General features: G+C 44.6%; 1 protein-coding gene across 4 annotated transcripts in view; it reads right to left on the bottom strand.

The window, feature by feature from the left end:
• Window positions 1–587: 587 nt before the first annotated feature.
• THRAP3 (thyroid hormone receptor associated protein 3) overlaps window positions 588–16906 on the bottom strand; it is a 77078-nt gene continuing 60759 nt past the window's right edge. For all 4 annotated transcript variants that reach the window (XM_079899114.1, XM_079899112.1, XM_079899115.1 and 1 more), the window contains 9 exons: window positions 15413–16318; window positions 13164–13877; window positions 12050–12222; window positions 11205–11316; window positions 9517–9601; window positions 7194–7381; window positions 4574–4769; window positions 3960–4103; window positions 588–2171 (listed from right to left, as the gene is read on the bottom strand). In XM_079899114.1, coding sequence (XP_079755240.1) covers window positions 1950–2171; window positions 3960–4103; window positions 4574–4769; window positions 7194–7381; window positions 9517–9601; window positions 11205–11316; window positions 12050–12222; window positions 13164–13877; window positions 15413–16318 — 2740 coding nt within the window. In that variant the 3' untranslated portion in view covers window positions 588–1949. The remainder of the gene's footprint in view (window positions 2172–3959; window positions 4104–4573; window positions 4770–7193; window positions 7382–9516; window positions 9602–11204; window positions 11317–12049; window positions 12223–13163; window positions 13878–15412; window positions 16319–16906) is intronic.

The raw sequence follows: 16906 nt of genomic DNA, 5'->3' as shown, positions 1-16906 counted from the left end.
GCTGAAGGTTACTGCCAGTCCCACGTGGGCTAGGTTAACTTTCAGGTCATCTTCCTGCTTAGTGGCGAACGTAGAAAGCCGAACCTGAGCCCTGCAACCACTTCATCTGTTGCTACCCCGGGTTAATGGAGACTCTTCACTGCAACATGGAGCCCACTTTTGTGCTGCATTGAACAGCAGCTGGAGTGACTTAAGTAGCTTTATGAAAAGATATTTTTCAAAAAATCTGTGAGCCTCAAGAAAAAAAGAAAGCCAAGCCTGTTATCCACACCCCTTGACCCCTGCCCCACCACTTTGGAAGCCAAAGTCCTTGCTTACGACACCAGAGTGAAAAAATCTCGTTCTCCTAGGGTGTCCAAGGTACAGGATATGAAGCAAAATCACTGGAAAGGGAAAGAGGAGCTATTACCCAACGCAGGATTGGCTGAGGTCCTCCTAGAACAACCAAATGTGGGGCTGGAGAGGATGGAGCTGAGCAACAGTCTGGGCCCAGCCCCCCCAGACACCTGGTTTTTCAGGTTCCCTGAAGCTGCTATGGGAGACACCCCCCCAACACACACACTCAGGGTGACAATGACCAGAGCCCATTTACATCTGCCACTTCATTTATTTTTTTATTTGCAGGAGGAGTTGAAACAAATTTTAAGGGTATTTTCATTTTTTTTTTCCCTAAACATGAATCATTCAAGTAAAACCAACTTAACTATAGAAATGTAGCAAAGTAAGGGGAAAGTAGCATAACAACCCAAGAGGCAAAGGTTGGAGGGGGGGAAGAGGTGGGTGCAGTCCGCATATAACATATGCATAAATGCCATATGATTCACCTGCTCAGGACCGCCTCCCCAGAAGGCAAGCACAAGGACCCATTTTAAGAGGATGTTTTCCCCCCAAATATCTGAGAATGTTTCAACTTAAAGCTTAAGGTTAAAAAAAGAAAAAGGAAAAGAAAAAAACAAAACAAAAAACCCCCACAAACCACCCAGCCATAACCACCTTCCTTAATCGATCATAGGAGTTTCTTTTCATTTTATAAAAAGATTAATAAAAAATATTGAAAAAATTATTTTCTCATCTTATATTTGTAAAGATAATAGAAGTCAGAAGTTTCTTAGAAAACAGACCAGAAACTGCCACATCCAGTTTCCACCCCTGTTGCTGAGAGGATCAGCACGACTAGAAAGTTTGGGATACTGGAGCTGCTGGTGGAGAAGGGGAAGCCCAGCCCAGAAGAAATCAGAAAATATTGGGGGGGAGGGGAGGTGCGCACATGGGGTGTGGTTAGGAACAACACCATGTGATACATGGCTGCGCAGAAAAGGGGAACACAAGGTGGTCAGAAAGGCCTTGAACTCCTCCTCGACATACAAAACCAACTTTTACAAAGATCCAAGCAGTTTGGTCCCAAACTGAGGTGAACACTTCAATGTTTATTCACATGCTTTGTTTTCTCTTTTAAGAATCAAAGTTGCCCAAATTAAATCTTTCCGCTAATGTTACTATATATGCCTAAAAAAAGGGGGGGGGCTTTTAAAATCAGGATAAGGGAGAAGAGATTGAAAATCATCAAATTAGTCCTCTTAGCTCCAAATGAAATGAAATGAAGAATAAAACTGTTGGTTTCTAATAGGGAACAAACCAAAATCCAAGTATCGCTCTGCCCTCCCTACCCCAGCCCCACCCCACACAGCAACAAATGAGAACCACACAGCTAAAGCCCAACAAGGTGTGTTCTGCTCAAGAGCTGGGCCTGACCCCAGGCCCCACAGCCGGCTGCCTCTGGCGGGACACAGCGCCAGGGATGCTTTCGGCTGTAGTAGGAGTTCTGCATGGCTGGTGGGGGGTAGGGGTGGGATTTTCAGAATCTTCTCGAGGCTCCTCTGTTTAGCTCCTCACCAGCCGTCTTCCCAGCGCCTCTCTCCCTTGGGCAGGGGCTCCCATCAACGTGGCCTCTATTCAGCTGTAGGCTGTAAATTGTCCTTCTCTTCTCGGTTCTCTGTCCCACTCTCATCGTCTTCGATCTCCCCTTCCTCCCCACTGAACTTGTCGTGGGCCCATTTGGGGCTGGTGCTGGATTTCCGGAACATGAACCGGCCCCGACCCCGAGGAAAGGCTCCTCGGCCCCGGCCCCGGCTCACCCACTTCTCACTGCCTTCACCTTCACGGTCATCATGCTGAAAGGAAAGAAGACTGCCATCAATGCCAGAGTGAACAAGAGTAGCCAGAACCCTCTCCTCTGAACCCACCCAAATATGACTTTCTCAAATGAACCTATGCCCTGTTCCCCACTCTAAAAATGCTACTGATTCAGATCTAAGAGAATATTCAGTTGGGTTCCTTGAATTCTAAGGCAGTAGTTTAGGCATTATAATAATGATGATGGTGATAAAATCTTCACTCAAAGACCTTTTCCTGCATTATCTCATTTAATCCTCACATCTACCCTACCCTATCATTATCACCCTCCACTACACAGATGAGAAAACACGCAGAGGAACTTTAAGTAACTCCATATTATTTAGAACACTGTCTCTCAAAGAGTGGGTTTGAGAAAGCAAATCACCCCTAAACGTGAAACTATGATCTGAGTTGTCAGGATGGTAAGAGATGCAGAAACACAGCACACACACATAGTTGGGACTCTAGCTCTCCCCAACCTCCCCCTCAGCCAAGAACAGGCCGTGAGACCGATGGAAAATGATCTGCTCATGGTCTCAGACCAGTTATTGGCAAAGGCAGGACCAGAACCCAGCCTCCCGTCTTGTATCCCTCCCCTCTTTAGTTTTATGCAAGGAGGCAGTGTGGCAGAGTAGAAAAAACAAAACCTACAACTCAAACAATCCCTGGTCTGATGATCACATGAGAAGAGAAGAAGGGATCCAATGAAAAAGAATGAAATGACAAAGCATTTTGAAAAGTCACTGTTACCTATCAGCCCCATGGCTTCAAAGAGTCTAAATCCTCCACCCACACAAGTAGTGCCTTAGGCCCCTGAGGGGTTAGCTCAGCTAAAGGGCCAGCTGCTTATTCACTAGCCTAAATGAATCAGGCTGGCAATGCTCCTTCAGGGGACAGATGGGGCAGGGAAAGGGGCTTTGTGTGGCCTTTGATCCTTCCCTTAAGCAGCCCCACTCCAGTACCTATCCTGGGCCCAGGCAACATTTCCCTAGATATAGGTTCAAGGGTCCTCTAGGAGTCCCAAAGTAGCTACCAGCAGCCCTAGAAAAGTGAAGTTGGCTATACACAGTGATTTACACAGCAACCTGTTTCCTAGCTTCCTGTTTCCATGCCAGTCCTCAGGGGTGATGAAGAGACTCAGCTGCAAGCTGACCTTGGTTACAACACTCCAGAGTCACGGCTGCTTGGATCTGAGCCTGCTGTTGAGCAAAGCCAAAAGAGCTCTCTCACTGGCCAGGTGATTCAGCTTAGAAGAGCCCTAATCTGAGAGGCAGAGAGGCTCAGATGGTGCCTGGTACCTGATAAAGACCAACAGCTTAGAAGAGAGAAGCCCCAGTGGCGTTTCATTTTGGAGGCAGGTCCCCTTCCTCAAAAAGAGATCCTGAGCTGTCTTTCCTGTCAATCTTGTACTGGGGAGCCACAGCGTGGAACTGCAGCCTCAGGGGAAGGTTATGGTTCTATCCCTTGCATAAAGGCTGGAGGGAGGCTTAGGTTAGGGTGGGTGAGCAGTAGAACAATTTCACAGACTAAAAAGGCAAGAGGAACCTTTCCCCGCTTACCCTGGGATCCATAAACGTCTTAGATAGCGCTCTCAAGGTCAGGACTACCTCTCTAGAGAACTCATCTTGCCAGCACTATGCCATCCCACAAGTACGCATGTACCCAGTGCAGCGCCTGCACACATATGTAATCACAGTTCTGGAAAGACCAATTAAGGCCTCTGTATCAGCTACTGTGTGTGCCAAAGGCCCCCTGGCCCTTCCTGGTTGTCCCCAGACACATACCAAGTAATACTTCTTGCTTTTGGGTGTGTACTCGGGGTCCCATTCCTCCTCACGGTTTCTCTTTTGAAAATCGTTGTTGCTGCTGCTGCTGTTGTTACCAGAGTAGTTGCCTCTGCCCCAGCCTCTTCCTCTGGCTCGAAATTGCTGTGGCAATAAGCAGGGGAAAGGAACAGAGGGACCATGTAAGGAATGGAGAAAAACAATTCCTTGCCTTCTATTCAAACACTTTTCTGGCACAAAACAGACAACGGTCCTCCAGTCAATATGCTGGTCAACTGGTTTCTAGTCATTCCCTTTCCATTCATCTCAAGTCTACAGCCTAGACAGAGGACAAAATGGCATAAGGGCCTCCCTACACACAACGGGAGTCAAGACAAGTGAGGAAGTTCGGAAGAGAAGCCCTAAGAGACTTTCTGACTAAGTGATTATGAACAGGAAAAAAACAAACAAAAACACTAAAAATGGAAAGCCTGGGGATTGGGAAACCACAGATTCTAGGGTCTTCAGACTGAATTACTTGTATCAAGGGCAACAAAATTAGTATTCTGATAAGAACATAATTAGAATTGGTGGGAGTAAGGGCTTAGAGAAAGGGAGAGCGGGCAGGGTCTTACAAAGGTCCCTCGAGCTCTGCCTCCTCTGTCACTTGGACCCACAAAGTCTTTGGTCCCCAGTCTTGATTTGTCAAAGCCCGTGGTACTCTCCTCTCTCTCCTCTGTCTCTTCAGTGTACTCTTCCGCTTTGTAGGAGTGGGATGACTGGGAGGAAGAGGATGATGACCTGGACCGGTCTCGTGCTCTCCGGTGCTTCCTTTGAAAATAGAAGAGGCAGGGAGATCAGTAAGCCTCTAGGGTACAGCCTTTGGCTGGGGGCTCATGGATAAGCAGCACAGGGCAATCAGGAGTGTGTCTGTGATGAAAACACTGAAGGCTAGTAACCTGAAAAACGAACTCACCCCCAACATACACACCCAGGGAACGTGGGGAGCTTCCTCCCAATTCTGTCAGTCATGCTGAGTGACATATCTATGTCCGAGCCTGTGATGAACATGGGACATACACAGAAGGAGCAACAAAACATAGTCTGTGGCCTCTGGCAGCTCAGTCTAATACATGTGCACGAATCAGAAAGGCAGAAGGAAACTAACACTGTGTTGAAAGTCACGGAGTATCTGGTACCAGGACAGGCTTTATATACTACCATCTGTCTCGGCTTTCCACTAGGTCTATTTCTCATAAGAAGAACACTACCTGTCTAGGGACAGTGCTCTAAAGACTGAAAAAAACAATGTGCTTAATTAAAAACTCTACACTGACACAGCAGGCATATAGTAAATGGCAATTATGATCATTCAGTATCATTTCCCTCATTTTATAGACAGGAAGTTCAGGTGACAGAGCTGAGTAGGCCTGGATTCAAACCTGGCTCCGACTAATTATACCACTACTCCACAAACCACCTCCCCACTTTCCAGTGAGCTCAAACAGCTTTTGTCATTAAGCACAGGATTTGTCGAAACTCTTCTCAGAGTTATTTCCCATCCTTCCCTTCATCTGGGGGAAATTACAGACTAGGGTAAATCAGACTCATATGACGAGTCACGGTCTGTGTACTAGAGGTCGGGGCCAGTCCGCCATGTGGTGCTGGAGAAGGGCACCAACCACGTCTAAGGTGGCAGAAAGGCTGGCTCCCAGGAGTAGAGGAGGACTTACAGGGAGAAGCCAGCCTGTGTCAGTAATTGATCACTGCCCTCCTCCACTACGGAGGAAAGTACCTTGCAACCCCCCAGCCCACCCCCAAACATTCGAGAAGATCAAAGACTTACATGTTTGAATCCTACTGGTGCCTTCTAGCATTTACTCTTAAAAAGGAGGAAATCTAAGTTATTGTCACAGGATTCTTATAACTCAAATGTTTGACTCCTAGAAATCAGTGTCATTTCAAGAGGTTTTCAAACCTAAGACTCCAGAAAGCCCCATATTTGAGTCCCAACACTGCCTTTTATTAGCTGTGTGATCTTGGGTGAGCCACTCTTCAGTCATATGAGAAAAAGTTCTTCTAAACTGAAGTGTGATATACAACGAAAAGTGACATAATTATCATTTTTCTTCTTGCCCCAGTCACAAAATACTACGGTTGCAAGAGACTTGGTCAAGGTTACACAACAAGTCAGAGGTAGAGGCATGTGTCCCAGGAAAAGAAATGAGGATCAATCATCCAAGTCCAACCCTGAAATGCTTGAGGGGTTCTGCTCCCTTTCCACCAGTGACAGTGTTGAAGGCTACTATACCCCCACCTCCATTCCCTGGTGAGGATTATCAGATTTTTATCTGTGGGCAGCCCTGAAAGCTGCTAAGGCTCATAATGTGTAAGTAACTGAGTGGAAGAGCAGACAAAGTGGAACAGAAGATCTGAGTTTTGATGTCAGTTGTTACTGTGTTATCTTAGACAAATCGTTCTGAGCTTACTTCTTTATCTTTCAAATGCGCAAAACAGGTAGCTACTAACTATCCAACTTATCTCAAAGGACTGTTATCAGAAAATGGATATGAAAGTGCTTGCTAGATAAAGTTCAGAAACACAGAAGTGGTGTAGCTTCTTACAGGAAGGTGTGGGGTTTCAATTGTGCTACCTTTAATGAGACATGATTGAAAAGTCATGGAACATTCAAAAATGTAAATAGAGATAAGACCTTGGCATAAATACTGCCTTATGAAATTCAACAATGCTACCTTTGTTTAAAGAATATTTGTAACACCTCTCCTGGAAGTGTCTGTGAAACCAGTTTAAAAGGCGATCAACAATCTTGTCCTATCTAGTTCCACCCTGTTTCTCTGACCAAACAGTATTATTACCTGACAACAACTTTGAGCCATTTCTAAAACATAACCTTCCCAAGAAGATTTGTGATGAGAAAGGACATGTCAAAGAACATGGCCAAAACAAATGCAAAAGGAATTCCCCTATGATTTTCCACACTGTCCCTAGAGCCAAATTAACTGCCCATCTCCCAGGAGGCCTCCTTTAGACAAGGATCATGCCTACTTTCATGCTAAAGTTCTATTTTCAATCTAGGGACCTTAACTGACAGTTAAAAAAAAGACACTGTACAAGTGGCCATCTTTCCTAACCCCAAGTTCTCTGGCTTGGAGGGTCTGCCATATGCCTAATGGTGGGCAGTCAAAGAAATCCACTCAGGAGTCTGAATGAGGTGACAGACAGGGGCTTACGTACTTCTGCTTCTTTGATCCTTTATGAGTTTTCTCTGTTTTCTCAGCTGATCTTTCCCTCGAGTGGCTTGAGTCTCGGGAATCCACTGATTCTCTTGATTTACCTCGTTTAAGATCTCTCTCTTTATGTTTTTTACGACGTTCGATATCAAGGCGGAGATCAACAGGATCATCTTTGTATTTTCCCTCAGCCTGCCAAAAGAGAAATCAAAATTTAGGTTTTGGGGATTCAGGGCTACCAACTCAACCACCCCACGAACTGTGGCTTCTACTCCACTGGAGTGGTGCAGAGGAAGCACTGGGAATGTGAGGCACCTCGCCCAAGCTCAGGAGGGATACAGGATGGTCCACAGAAGTCGCTTCATGAGGATCCTACAGAGCCCAAACCAGTTCTCTAAAATAATGATGAAGACCTTCTGCATATGCTACACACACGTACACGCACCTCACTTTGCCGTTTCTCTCTGTGGCCCCGTAAAGACGGGCTAGCCGACAAGTTGAGAAGGCCAAAATCAACTCTGGAAGGTGTTGGTTAGGCTGGCTCAGGCTTAGCCACCACGAAGAATGGAAATGCTGTTATCTTCCCCTACCTACACTGTGGCAGCTGCCCTGGGCCTATCCTCTACTTGGAATTCTCTCTCAGTATTGAGTCCAATGACAGACAATGGGAGATTCAATCAGCCTTCCAAAATGTTTAATTGTATTAAATTTCTCTAGAAAAGGCATATCAAAAAGCATAACGAATTCATCATGTGGCAATACCAAGTCAAAGTTTATTTAAAAAAAAAAAGGAAGGGAGGGAGGGAGGAAGGAAGGAAGAAAAGAGAAAAAGAAAACCTTTCTTTGCTAACTTCCTAGGAAGTGTAACCTATCAGGGTACGTATGTTGCAGATACAGCATGAGCCCAGCAACAACAGCGGCCTTCTACCCCAAACTAGCATGCCAAGGGCTTTCGACAGCTCTTTAGAATCTCAGTGAGCAGAGGTGCAATGTGGTTTCAGGCACATTATACACTAAGATTTGCCTCATGGAAGTAAAACCTCCTTAGGGACTTCCCTGGAGGTCCAGTGGTTAAGACTCCATGCTTTCACTGCTGAGGGCCCAGGTTCAATCCGTGGGTCCAGGAACTAAGATTCCCCCAAGCTGCACAGTGCAGCCAAAAACAAAAAAACACAACAAAAAACTCCCTAAAAAGAGGAAGCGATGAGTAGTTCACTTAGCATTAACGTTTTACTTATACAAACAACTAAGCTTTTTGTTGAAATAATTTAATTAACAGGAGTGGTAGGTAGTAAGTTGGTTTATTTTATCACATGGTTTTTCTTTTGACAGAGGGAATGGGGCCTCTGTTCCCTCCAAAGACAAAAAAAGAGAGAAGAAAAACGCAGCTGCAGCTCCCTTAGGCAGTGCCCACAGCACCTCTAATGAGTAGGCTATGTGGGGCAGAGAGGACGGAATCTCTTCTGATGTTTCAAAACCTTGCATTTCACATGGTTAGTGCCAAGCCGGTGGGTACTTGGAGAAAAAGAAAAGGGGGATGGGAGAGAAGAGAGATTGTACAAGAGTGCCTCTCATTACATTCAACCAATAAGACAAATCTACTTGGAAAACTTAAAAATTACTATTTTTAGAAAAGGTTTCAGCAGCATCGGAAGAGCCATCTCTAATTTTAAATTACAACCCTATATGGGAATGGTGGTCAAGAAATACTAAGATTTTTCAGAACCCAAATCTAGTACCTCAGAGTAAAAGACTGCACACAAGCTTTAACCTCTTAAAAACAGTGTTTACGTGCACATCATTACAAATGTAGCTGGGCTATCAAAGCAATGTTTAGCTTTAAAGTAACAGTAATCGACAGATGATAGATATGGTACAATGTTAGAAAAAAATCTGGACTAGCTGCTTAAAACAGTCTACTAAGTTAAGATATGAATATTTCACTCTTCTCTGACATGCATGTCTTTTTGAAATCATGGTTGGAAATAGTGCATGTATATAGTTGATTTGATAATACTTACAAGCAGAAAAATATCACAAAAAGTTTCTTCTCTCATCATGGGCACTTGTTCCAAAACTCCTCTCTTTTTTTTCTCAAGCTCACCTCAATAGACTTTGGGGTCATTTACCATATTCTAACCACTTCACAAAGGTTGTTGATACATTTAATAAAAATTAACCCTTTGTAGTTCATTTTTAGAATTATGCCCATCCTTAAAAGAAAAACACAAACTTAAGTAGAGAGTAATTTAAACAAACACATTTCTGTCAAGTTCATGCCCAACGCACTCATTTTGTTGGAATTACTGATCAAAGCAACAGTTCACCTTGTAGCCAGGTTCCCGGGGACTTTTCATTTCGTCATGAGCCAAACCATGTTTTCTGAATGTACTGGGGGAAATGTCTATCCTCCTAAAATTGAAAACACAAAAATTGTTTAACATTCCATAGTGTGAATATAGCACCTCAGTTCATAAGTAGAGTGATGCAAATCACAGGCATTCCTTTTTATTACACTTATGTTGTTTGCTTATATACTTACAGTCTCCCATAGATGTCCATGCGCGTGTATGCATGCACAACACATATACACACACTCTCTCTCTCTCCCCCAACTTTCCAAACTCAAACAGAAAAAACATCTTATTCCACCCAGTACCATTACAGCCAGGAAAACAGACTCACCTACAGCCGTGCCTATAATTTCAAATTCACATCAAGATTATCTATGCCCTGCTAACTTCAAAAAGCAGTTTTCATCTTGGAAATTAAAATATAATGGTCCTTGGGATTTCCCTGGTGGTGCAGTGGATAAGAATCAACCTGCCAATGCAGGGGACACGGGTTCAATCCCTGGTCTGGGAAGATCCCACATGCCATGAAGCAACTAAGCCCATGCACCACAACTACTGAGCCTGCACTCTAGAGGCCATGAACCACAACGACTGAAGCCCGCGTGCTTAGAGCCCATGAGCTACAACTACTGAAGCCCGCGTGCTTAGAGCCCGTGTTCCGCAACAAGAGAAACCACTGCTCAAGGAGAAGCCTGTGCACTGAAGAGTAGCCCCTGCTCGCCACAAGTAGAGAAAGCCCGCCACATAGCAATGAAGACCCAACGCAGCCAAAAAAATAAAATTTAATATTTTTAAAAATACAATAAAAATAAAATAAAATATAATGGCCCATTATTCACCAATAAGATGAGGTCGAAGTGAGAAACAACTGCCTGGCATGACATAAATCCCCAAAGACCCTAATTCCAAGACTGTTGTGCAAACATGGTCCTCCTACCTCCTGCAAAGGTTCAAGAGCTGACTATTATATAATTAAAGACCAACTTTGTTTCTAGACAAAGTCCCTATTTGCTGAATGAATAGTCTCCAACAACCGAATGTTTAAACCTCTGGGCTTTTAAACCCTTTGACATAATCCTATAAGCACTCCCACCTCCAGCCCCCACCTGCTGCAAATTCTTCCAAAGGAAGGACTAATATATGAAATACATGGGTTGCTTAAAGAAACAACATCTAGGGCTTCCCTGGTGGCGCAGTGGTTGAGAGTCTGCCTGCCAATGCAGGGGACACACGTTCGTGCCCCAGTCTGGGAGGATCCCACACGCCGCGGAGTAGCTGGGCCCATGAGCCATGGCCACTGAGCCTGTGCTCCGCAACAGGAGAGGCCACAGCAGTGAGAGGCCTGCGTACCGCAAAAAAAAAAGAAACATCTACTCTATATAAAGAAAGCTCACAGTGATCTTGGGTTACTGTCTGCCAGCTCCCAAGAATACAAGGGTTCACTTATACCAAAAGGGCTGTTTTCCTCCAGCCCAAAGTGAGAAAGTTATAGTCATCAAAGCATACCCTTTCCACTACAAACAACCACTATCCTAGAGCCTGGAGGGCACTACCTTAAATTCTGCTGATAATGTAACTAACAAATTGCAAAAACAAGACGAGTTTATTATCTGATGAGCAGACTTTTATGACCACCTCTACTGTAAGGCTGAGGTCCTCACCTGTGAATCTCTGGGCTTTTCTTGTTTTTAGCTGCCTCCTGCTCGGTTCCTCTCTTTAGGTATTTAGTAAAGCGTTCATGTAATGTCATTCCCGAGGACCCGAAGTGATGCTCTGTGGGGAGTCAAAGAAAAACATATCAGGCTATCAAAGGCACACCCAACATTCAACTCGTGTGCATGGACCTACAACCACAGAGATGTGACTAAAGTAGTCAAGTCCATATAAAAAACATTAGGAAGAAGAAGGAAAAATGGCTGGTTCAGACAAAATCCAATGTCTGATTTCCACTGTAGGACATGGATACAAAGAGAGAAACGAGAGCTTACTATCCTTTGATTCAGAGCACCAGCTCCTGCTTGAGTTCCAATTTCAGATGGAACCTATAACTGGCCCAAACCCAGATTCTACATGACACTCCCCAGCCTGTCCACCTCCATTTGCCCAGGAGATGGCAAAATAATGTGGGGAAGATTATCCATACCCCAAGATCTTCAAGGAGCCTCTAGAGGATTCTAGCTACTAGACAGGAAAAGACAGAGGGGCTGAGAAAGCCACCTTCATACCTCCTTTTCAAGCAATTTAAACCTTCACATGAAGGATTTTACTTATTCTCATGATCACAGGTTACCACTAGCATTTCATAATGTTCATCTCTGTAATTAAAAAATGGAAACTTCTCCCTGGAAGAAATTTCCTTCAAGCTAGCCCGTAGCTTCAAAGGCCCCTATCAATGAGATAAAGATCCCTGATAGACTCCCTCATTCCCCCACTCATCCTTCTGCTTGTTAGAGAGGAAGCTAAGCACGTGGAAAGGGACCCTGAGCAGGCTGGGGTCTGGACTCACCTTTAACATGGTGAACGATAGTCACTATATGCTGGGCAAACAGTTCTGAAGGGCTCCGCTGAGACTGAGCTGACTGTATGTGCTGGAAAATGGATCGAAATTCCTGTTCCTTTTTGTTGCTATGAACTAGATCCCGACAAAGCTTTCGTTCCTGAGCCAATAAGCCACTGGGTCTGAAAAAGAAACACAGGGAGGCCCAATGTAACAAGATACACAGAAAGTCAGAACGTTTAAATCCTAAAAATGAAGAGCGTGCTTTAAAAGAGTTAAATTCATCTGTAAAGTTCCTTTTTTAATTCCTACCAAAGTAAAAAGTAACTTCAATGCACCATAACTATGGGAAAAGGCATCTAAGACCTCTCTCTCCCCTTTTCCCCGTTGGAATTTAATAGGAACAAATGGGTAGGATGAAGCATTAAACCTCAGTGATTCTGTTCTGGGGGTCTCTGCTGGTTTTAACAGATGACAAACAGGAAGGTGTTTTAAAAGACCAACTAGTTTGGCCATCCAGGGCCACTCAGTGAAGTGACACAATGCAGCAAGAGTGGGATGTGGCTACAATGCTGTTCAGGAGACTTCCAACTGGCTTTGCAGTTTTTACACCAGGTAAAAAGCAGCCTGGGCTTCATCACTCTTTCCTTAAGTTCTCCTGCCCCCAGCCCCAACTTTAAAACTGTTACATTATTTCATGAAGACCTGTAAAAATAGATATTGTGACTTAGCTAAGAATGGAAAAATGGACCCTGCATGGCTCCACAGGCAAAAGACATCTCAAGCACATTTAGGAAGGCAACAGGACGGGGGTGGAATGGGGCCGGCAGGGGAGCTTACAATGTGATGAATAGAGTGCAAGAGAGCAGCAGAGGGGACCCAGCATCAAAAAAGCCAGTCACTATAGTGTAAAAAGACGCTTCACCACTGCTATGATACTGCCCCCAACATATAACTGCTCAGTGATGCACACTTCTCCACTGAAAACAGAGACACGAGGGTATACACACTGAAAATGAGACAGCGGGGAAATACATGAGGGGCCTGTCCTCGTTCCAGAATGACCTCAGGGAGAGAGGTTAGGCTACTAAAACCCTGAGGGTCAAGATGGACTACAGCTCACCTGGCAAGGTCCTCATCAAAAGAGTCCATCCGGACATTGACCTGGGCCTCTCGAGTAATGGAAAAGGAAGACTTCCCCGTGGAAAAGTCTCCTTTGGCTCCTAGCTTCTCTCGGCTCTCAGAGGTCTTTCTCGGGGGAGGTGATGAGCTTTTCTCCTGGACTGCTTTGTAAGCAGTCACTCGGAAATTTTTTTCAGGCACAAATCCCCTGTGCCCACTTTCGGTTCTCTTGGGTCCTCCCCGATCCTCCTTTTTGGATCTCTCTGAGAAAGACTCTTCCTCCAACTCCTCCGTTTTTCTTTGCTTTTCCTTCCCTGGCGGTGCGTACATCAGGCCCTCCCATTTGCCTGACTTTTCCTCCTCCTGGTTTTTGTTTGCACCTGCTACAACTTTCGACATGAATTTGGGTTCATCATCAAACTCAGATTCCTTCCTTCCTTTACCCTTGTCTTTATCTTGATCATCCATCTCCTCCTTGTGGAAGTCAGCCATCTTCTTCTCAAAGTCATCTCGGAGCTTATACCTTTTAGGAGACTGGCTACCCCGGAAAGGCTTCTCAGTATCAGTTTTGGGAGCAAATGGATCAGATTTCATTTTTGTATCACCCAAGCCCGCATCAGAGAAGCTCCCTTTCTCTTTCATTTTCTCTTTATCAGTATTTGTTTGTTTCTGTTCCTTATCCTTTCCATTCTCTGTCTTCTGCTCATCTAGATACCTAGTTATGAAAACACAAGGGAGACACACACAAGAAGCTTCTTAAGCAACTTGATCTAAAATAAACTAGCACCATGTGCGTACGGTCTTAGGATTCTGCTTCTCTAATAAGCATGTCTTGTGGATTCCAGTGTTACGAAAGGAGTCTTGGTTACCTTCTATTAATTTCTAAAAAACTGCTCTTCACAGATCTATGAACTTGGCATTTAAGAGAAAACTATATGGTCTATGGAGTTGTGTATTAGAAAAACAAACAAAAAGAAAATAGCAAAGGCAATTTTTAGGATACTGAAAAACAAAAACCTACTTACCTGTAAGTGGTCTAGGAAAAAAAAAACTTAAGGTCTTATCCAACCTTCACTCAGTCACTTAAAATCTGCTTTCAGCAAAGTTAACATAGAATGTTCAACCTTGGACTGTTTTGCTTTTATACAACTCACATTTGGAAATACAAGTCTCAAAAGAGACTTCAAATTTGCTTCAAGTCACCTAGAAGATCTAAGTATGAAATATACTGCAAACACAAATAAAAACAGAATACATGTTAATTGGGGGAGGGGGCAAAAATCATCCTACTCATTCTTATGGAAAAGCAGAGCTCATGCCCAAGTGTTCTAATGAGATTCATAGTCCTGGCAAGGAACAAAACTTGTATTTCAAAGCAGACTTACTGAAAGCTGCAAAGTACAGATTCTGAACGTCTCATTTGTACCATGAATGGAAAAAGTCTGATCATGTTATAGTTGCATTAATATGACAAAAAAGAACCAAAGGACAGCAGGGCAGCAAAGAATATGCTAATAAAAGGAAAAGGTGGGGGCAGGAGGGGAACCACCTGCTCTGTAAAGCCCTCTTAACAACCTGGTCCCAGTACAAATTCCCTGTTATGTCTCTGCCACCCCAATCCATCCAACCACATAAAAAAGATTCAAGTTCCAACTCAGTGTGTCCCCCAGGGTAGAAAGACAGAGACACTGTTATGTCCTCTCCTAACACACAGCCTGGTTGGCTTCTACTGGGACATACACCCACTTTGTGATTTTAAAACAAGGTCTTCCTGGACTAAGCCTTGGACTTTCCCATTCTGCCCAGTCTCCTCAACTGGAGGGTGTGAGGGTGCAGCTCTTCACCATGATGGACTGATGCAGATCGATCACAGGAGATGGTACGTCCTAGAGGGTCTAACAGCTCCAACAGCCATTCATTTTGGTAAAGACCACATTTTTTGATGGCTGACCCACAAATCTCTACTGTTCTCTGGCTTATACTGGTAGAATCCAAGGTAAACTTTAAATGTGAAAACATCATTGCAGAGTAGTCTAAAGAAACTTTATGCTGCAATACAAATTCAGGAAGGTAGGAAAACTAGAGTTAAGCTAAAGGTTTCCTGGGGTGATGCTTTAAAGTTTGCTAAATGAAAAGTTGAGGAAACGGGATTACCTTATTACCATTAATCAGAGCTCTACAGATCACATTACAACTAAACTGCCGGCTGGTGAGATAAAAACAACCAGACAGGGGAAACAAGATACTTGCCTCTTTGTATAGGCTGCTCCGCCTGGAGCAGCAGCCTCCTCTTTCTGAGATGAGCCATATGTGGAGCCAGTGGCTGGTGGACTCTTACCCATGGGGCTCTTTTTGGATGGACTCAAGGACCCCGAGCCATGGTCAAACTGACCTTGGTGTGCCCCAGCCTGGTACCCAGCACCACTCTGCAGAGCTGAGCCCATCTGGGATGTGCTGGAAAGCGGAGGGCTAGGTTTGGGCACAGGGCTAGGACGAGGTGACCGCCTCCTCACCACCACAGACTGGAGGGGGCTTTTGAGAGCCGGGCTTCGCTCCCGAGGACTCAGCTCAGACACGGCTGAGGCCCGTGATGCAGAACCAGCACTGTATGTGGTGGCATCTGGCCATGGCTTTGAGCTCTCAGACGCTTTTGTGTCTTGGGAGGTGCCTCCAGAGAAGGGCTGCTCCTTGGCCTCATCTCCCTGGTTATCCCCGGCAGCCTGAGACGGCCGGCTATCCTTGGAAGAAGACTTTTTCTCCTTTGCAGACTTGCGCTTAGAAGATTCAACTCGGCTGTGGTTGGAGGAAGAACGAGAGGATGAGGAACGCCTTGACCTGTCAGAGGAAGACTTATCGGAGTTTCTAGAATGGCTCCTGGACCTTGGTGAAGGGGACCTTCTCTTTGGGGACCGGGATCGGGAACGGCCCCGACGAGGACTGTATGCCTGCCGGTAATTCTGCCAGTTTGAGCGGTAGTTTCCATAGCCTCCTCGGTTATACTGGCCCCATGGATAAAAGCCTCTGTTGCGCCCACGGAAATAATAGGGCCTTCTATAGCCTCTGTTGTGACCTCGGAAATCCCGATTCTGATATACTCTTGGGTGATTTCTCTCTCTGTTATGAGCTGGAGAATATGATCTGGAACGAGACCTAGAACTGAAAGAGGGGCAGGGGAGGGAAGAAATGTTTGAATTTTTGACACAAGCATTTTTACTCAAGAAAAACCTGCCAACAAAGAGGTAAATCCCTCTTCTTATGCATCATTTAACTTCAGTGTTTTCAAACGAAAGGTACAAACTTAAATAATTAATTCTACTCTTATGGCCACATTAAGTACAAAAATAAAGAAGCACTTTAACAAATGAGACACTGAGATGCTTCATTAATACTGTAGCACATTCTAAATGGAGATGTATTTCTATAGTGACTGAGAGAATATAAAAATGTTTCTAATGTGGTAAACTAAACAAACACCATTTTAATATAGTATACTACTTGCTAAGAGTTTCACAGGCACAGAGGATTGTACAGGTAGGTCCCTGGGTCATTGGAAGTGATCCCTGCATGCTGTGGTACCCAGACAGGTACTATTCAGATCCTCTGGCCCCACACTGCTTACTCCCCATCCTATCCACCTCTCTCTGTCTGTGCAGGGCTAATTTCTTAGCTTCCACTAAGACTTGGGGTTGTATAAAAAAAAGTTACAACAGTTCTAAACCAAAGAATGCTTAAATAGGGACTTAG

This window comes from Stenella coeruleoalba (genome assembly GCF_951394435.1).
Source record: "Stenella coeruleoalba genome assembly, chromosome: 1".
NCBI classification, from domain to species: Eukaryota; Metazoa; Chordata; class Mammalia; order Artiodactyla; family Delphinidae; genus Stenella; species Stenella coeruleoalba.
The sequence above is the reverse complement of the archived record's forward strand: the minus strand, read 5'-3'. Positions and strand labels throughout refer to the sequence as shown.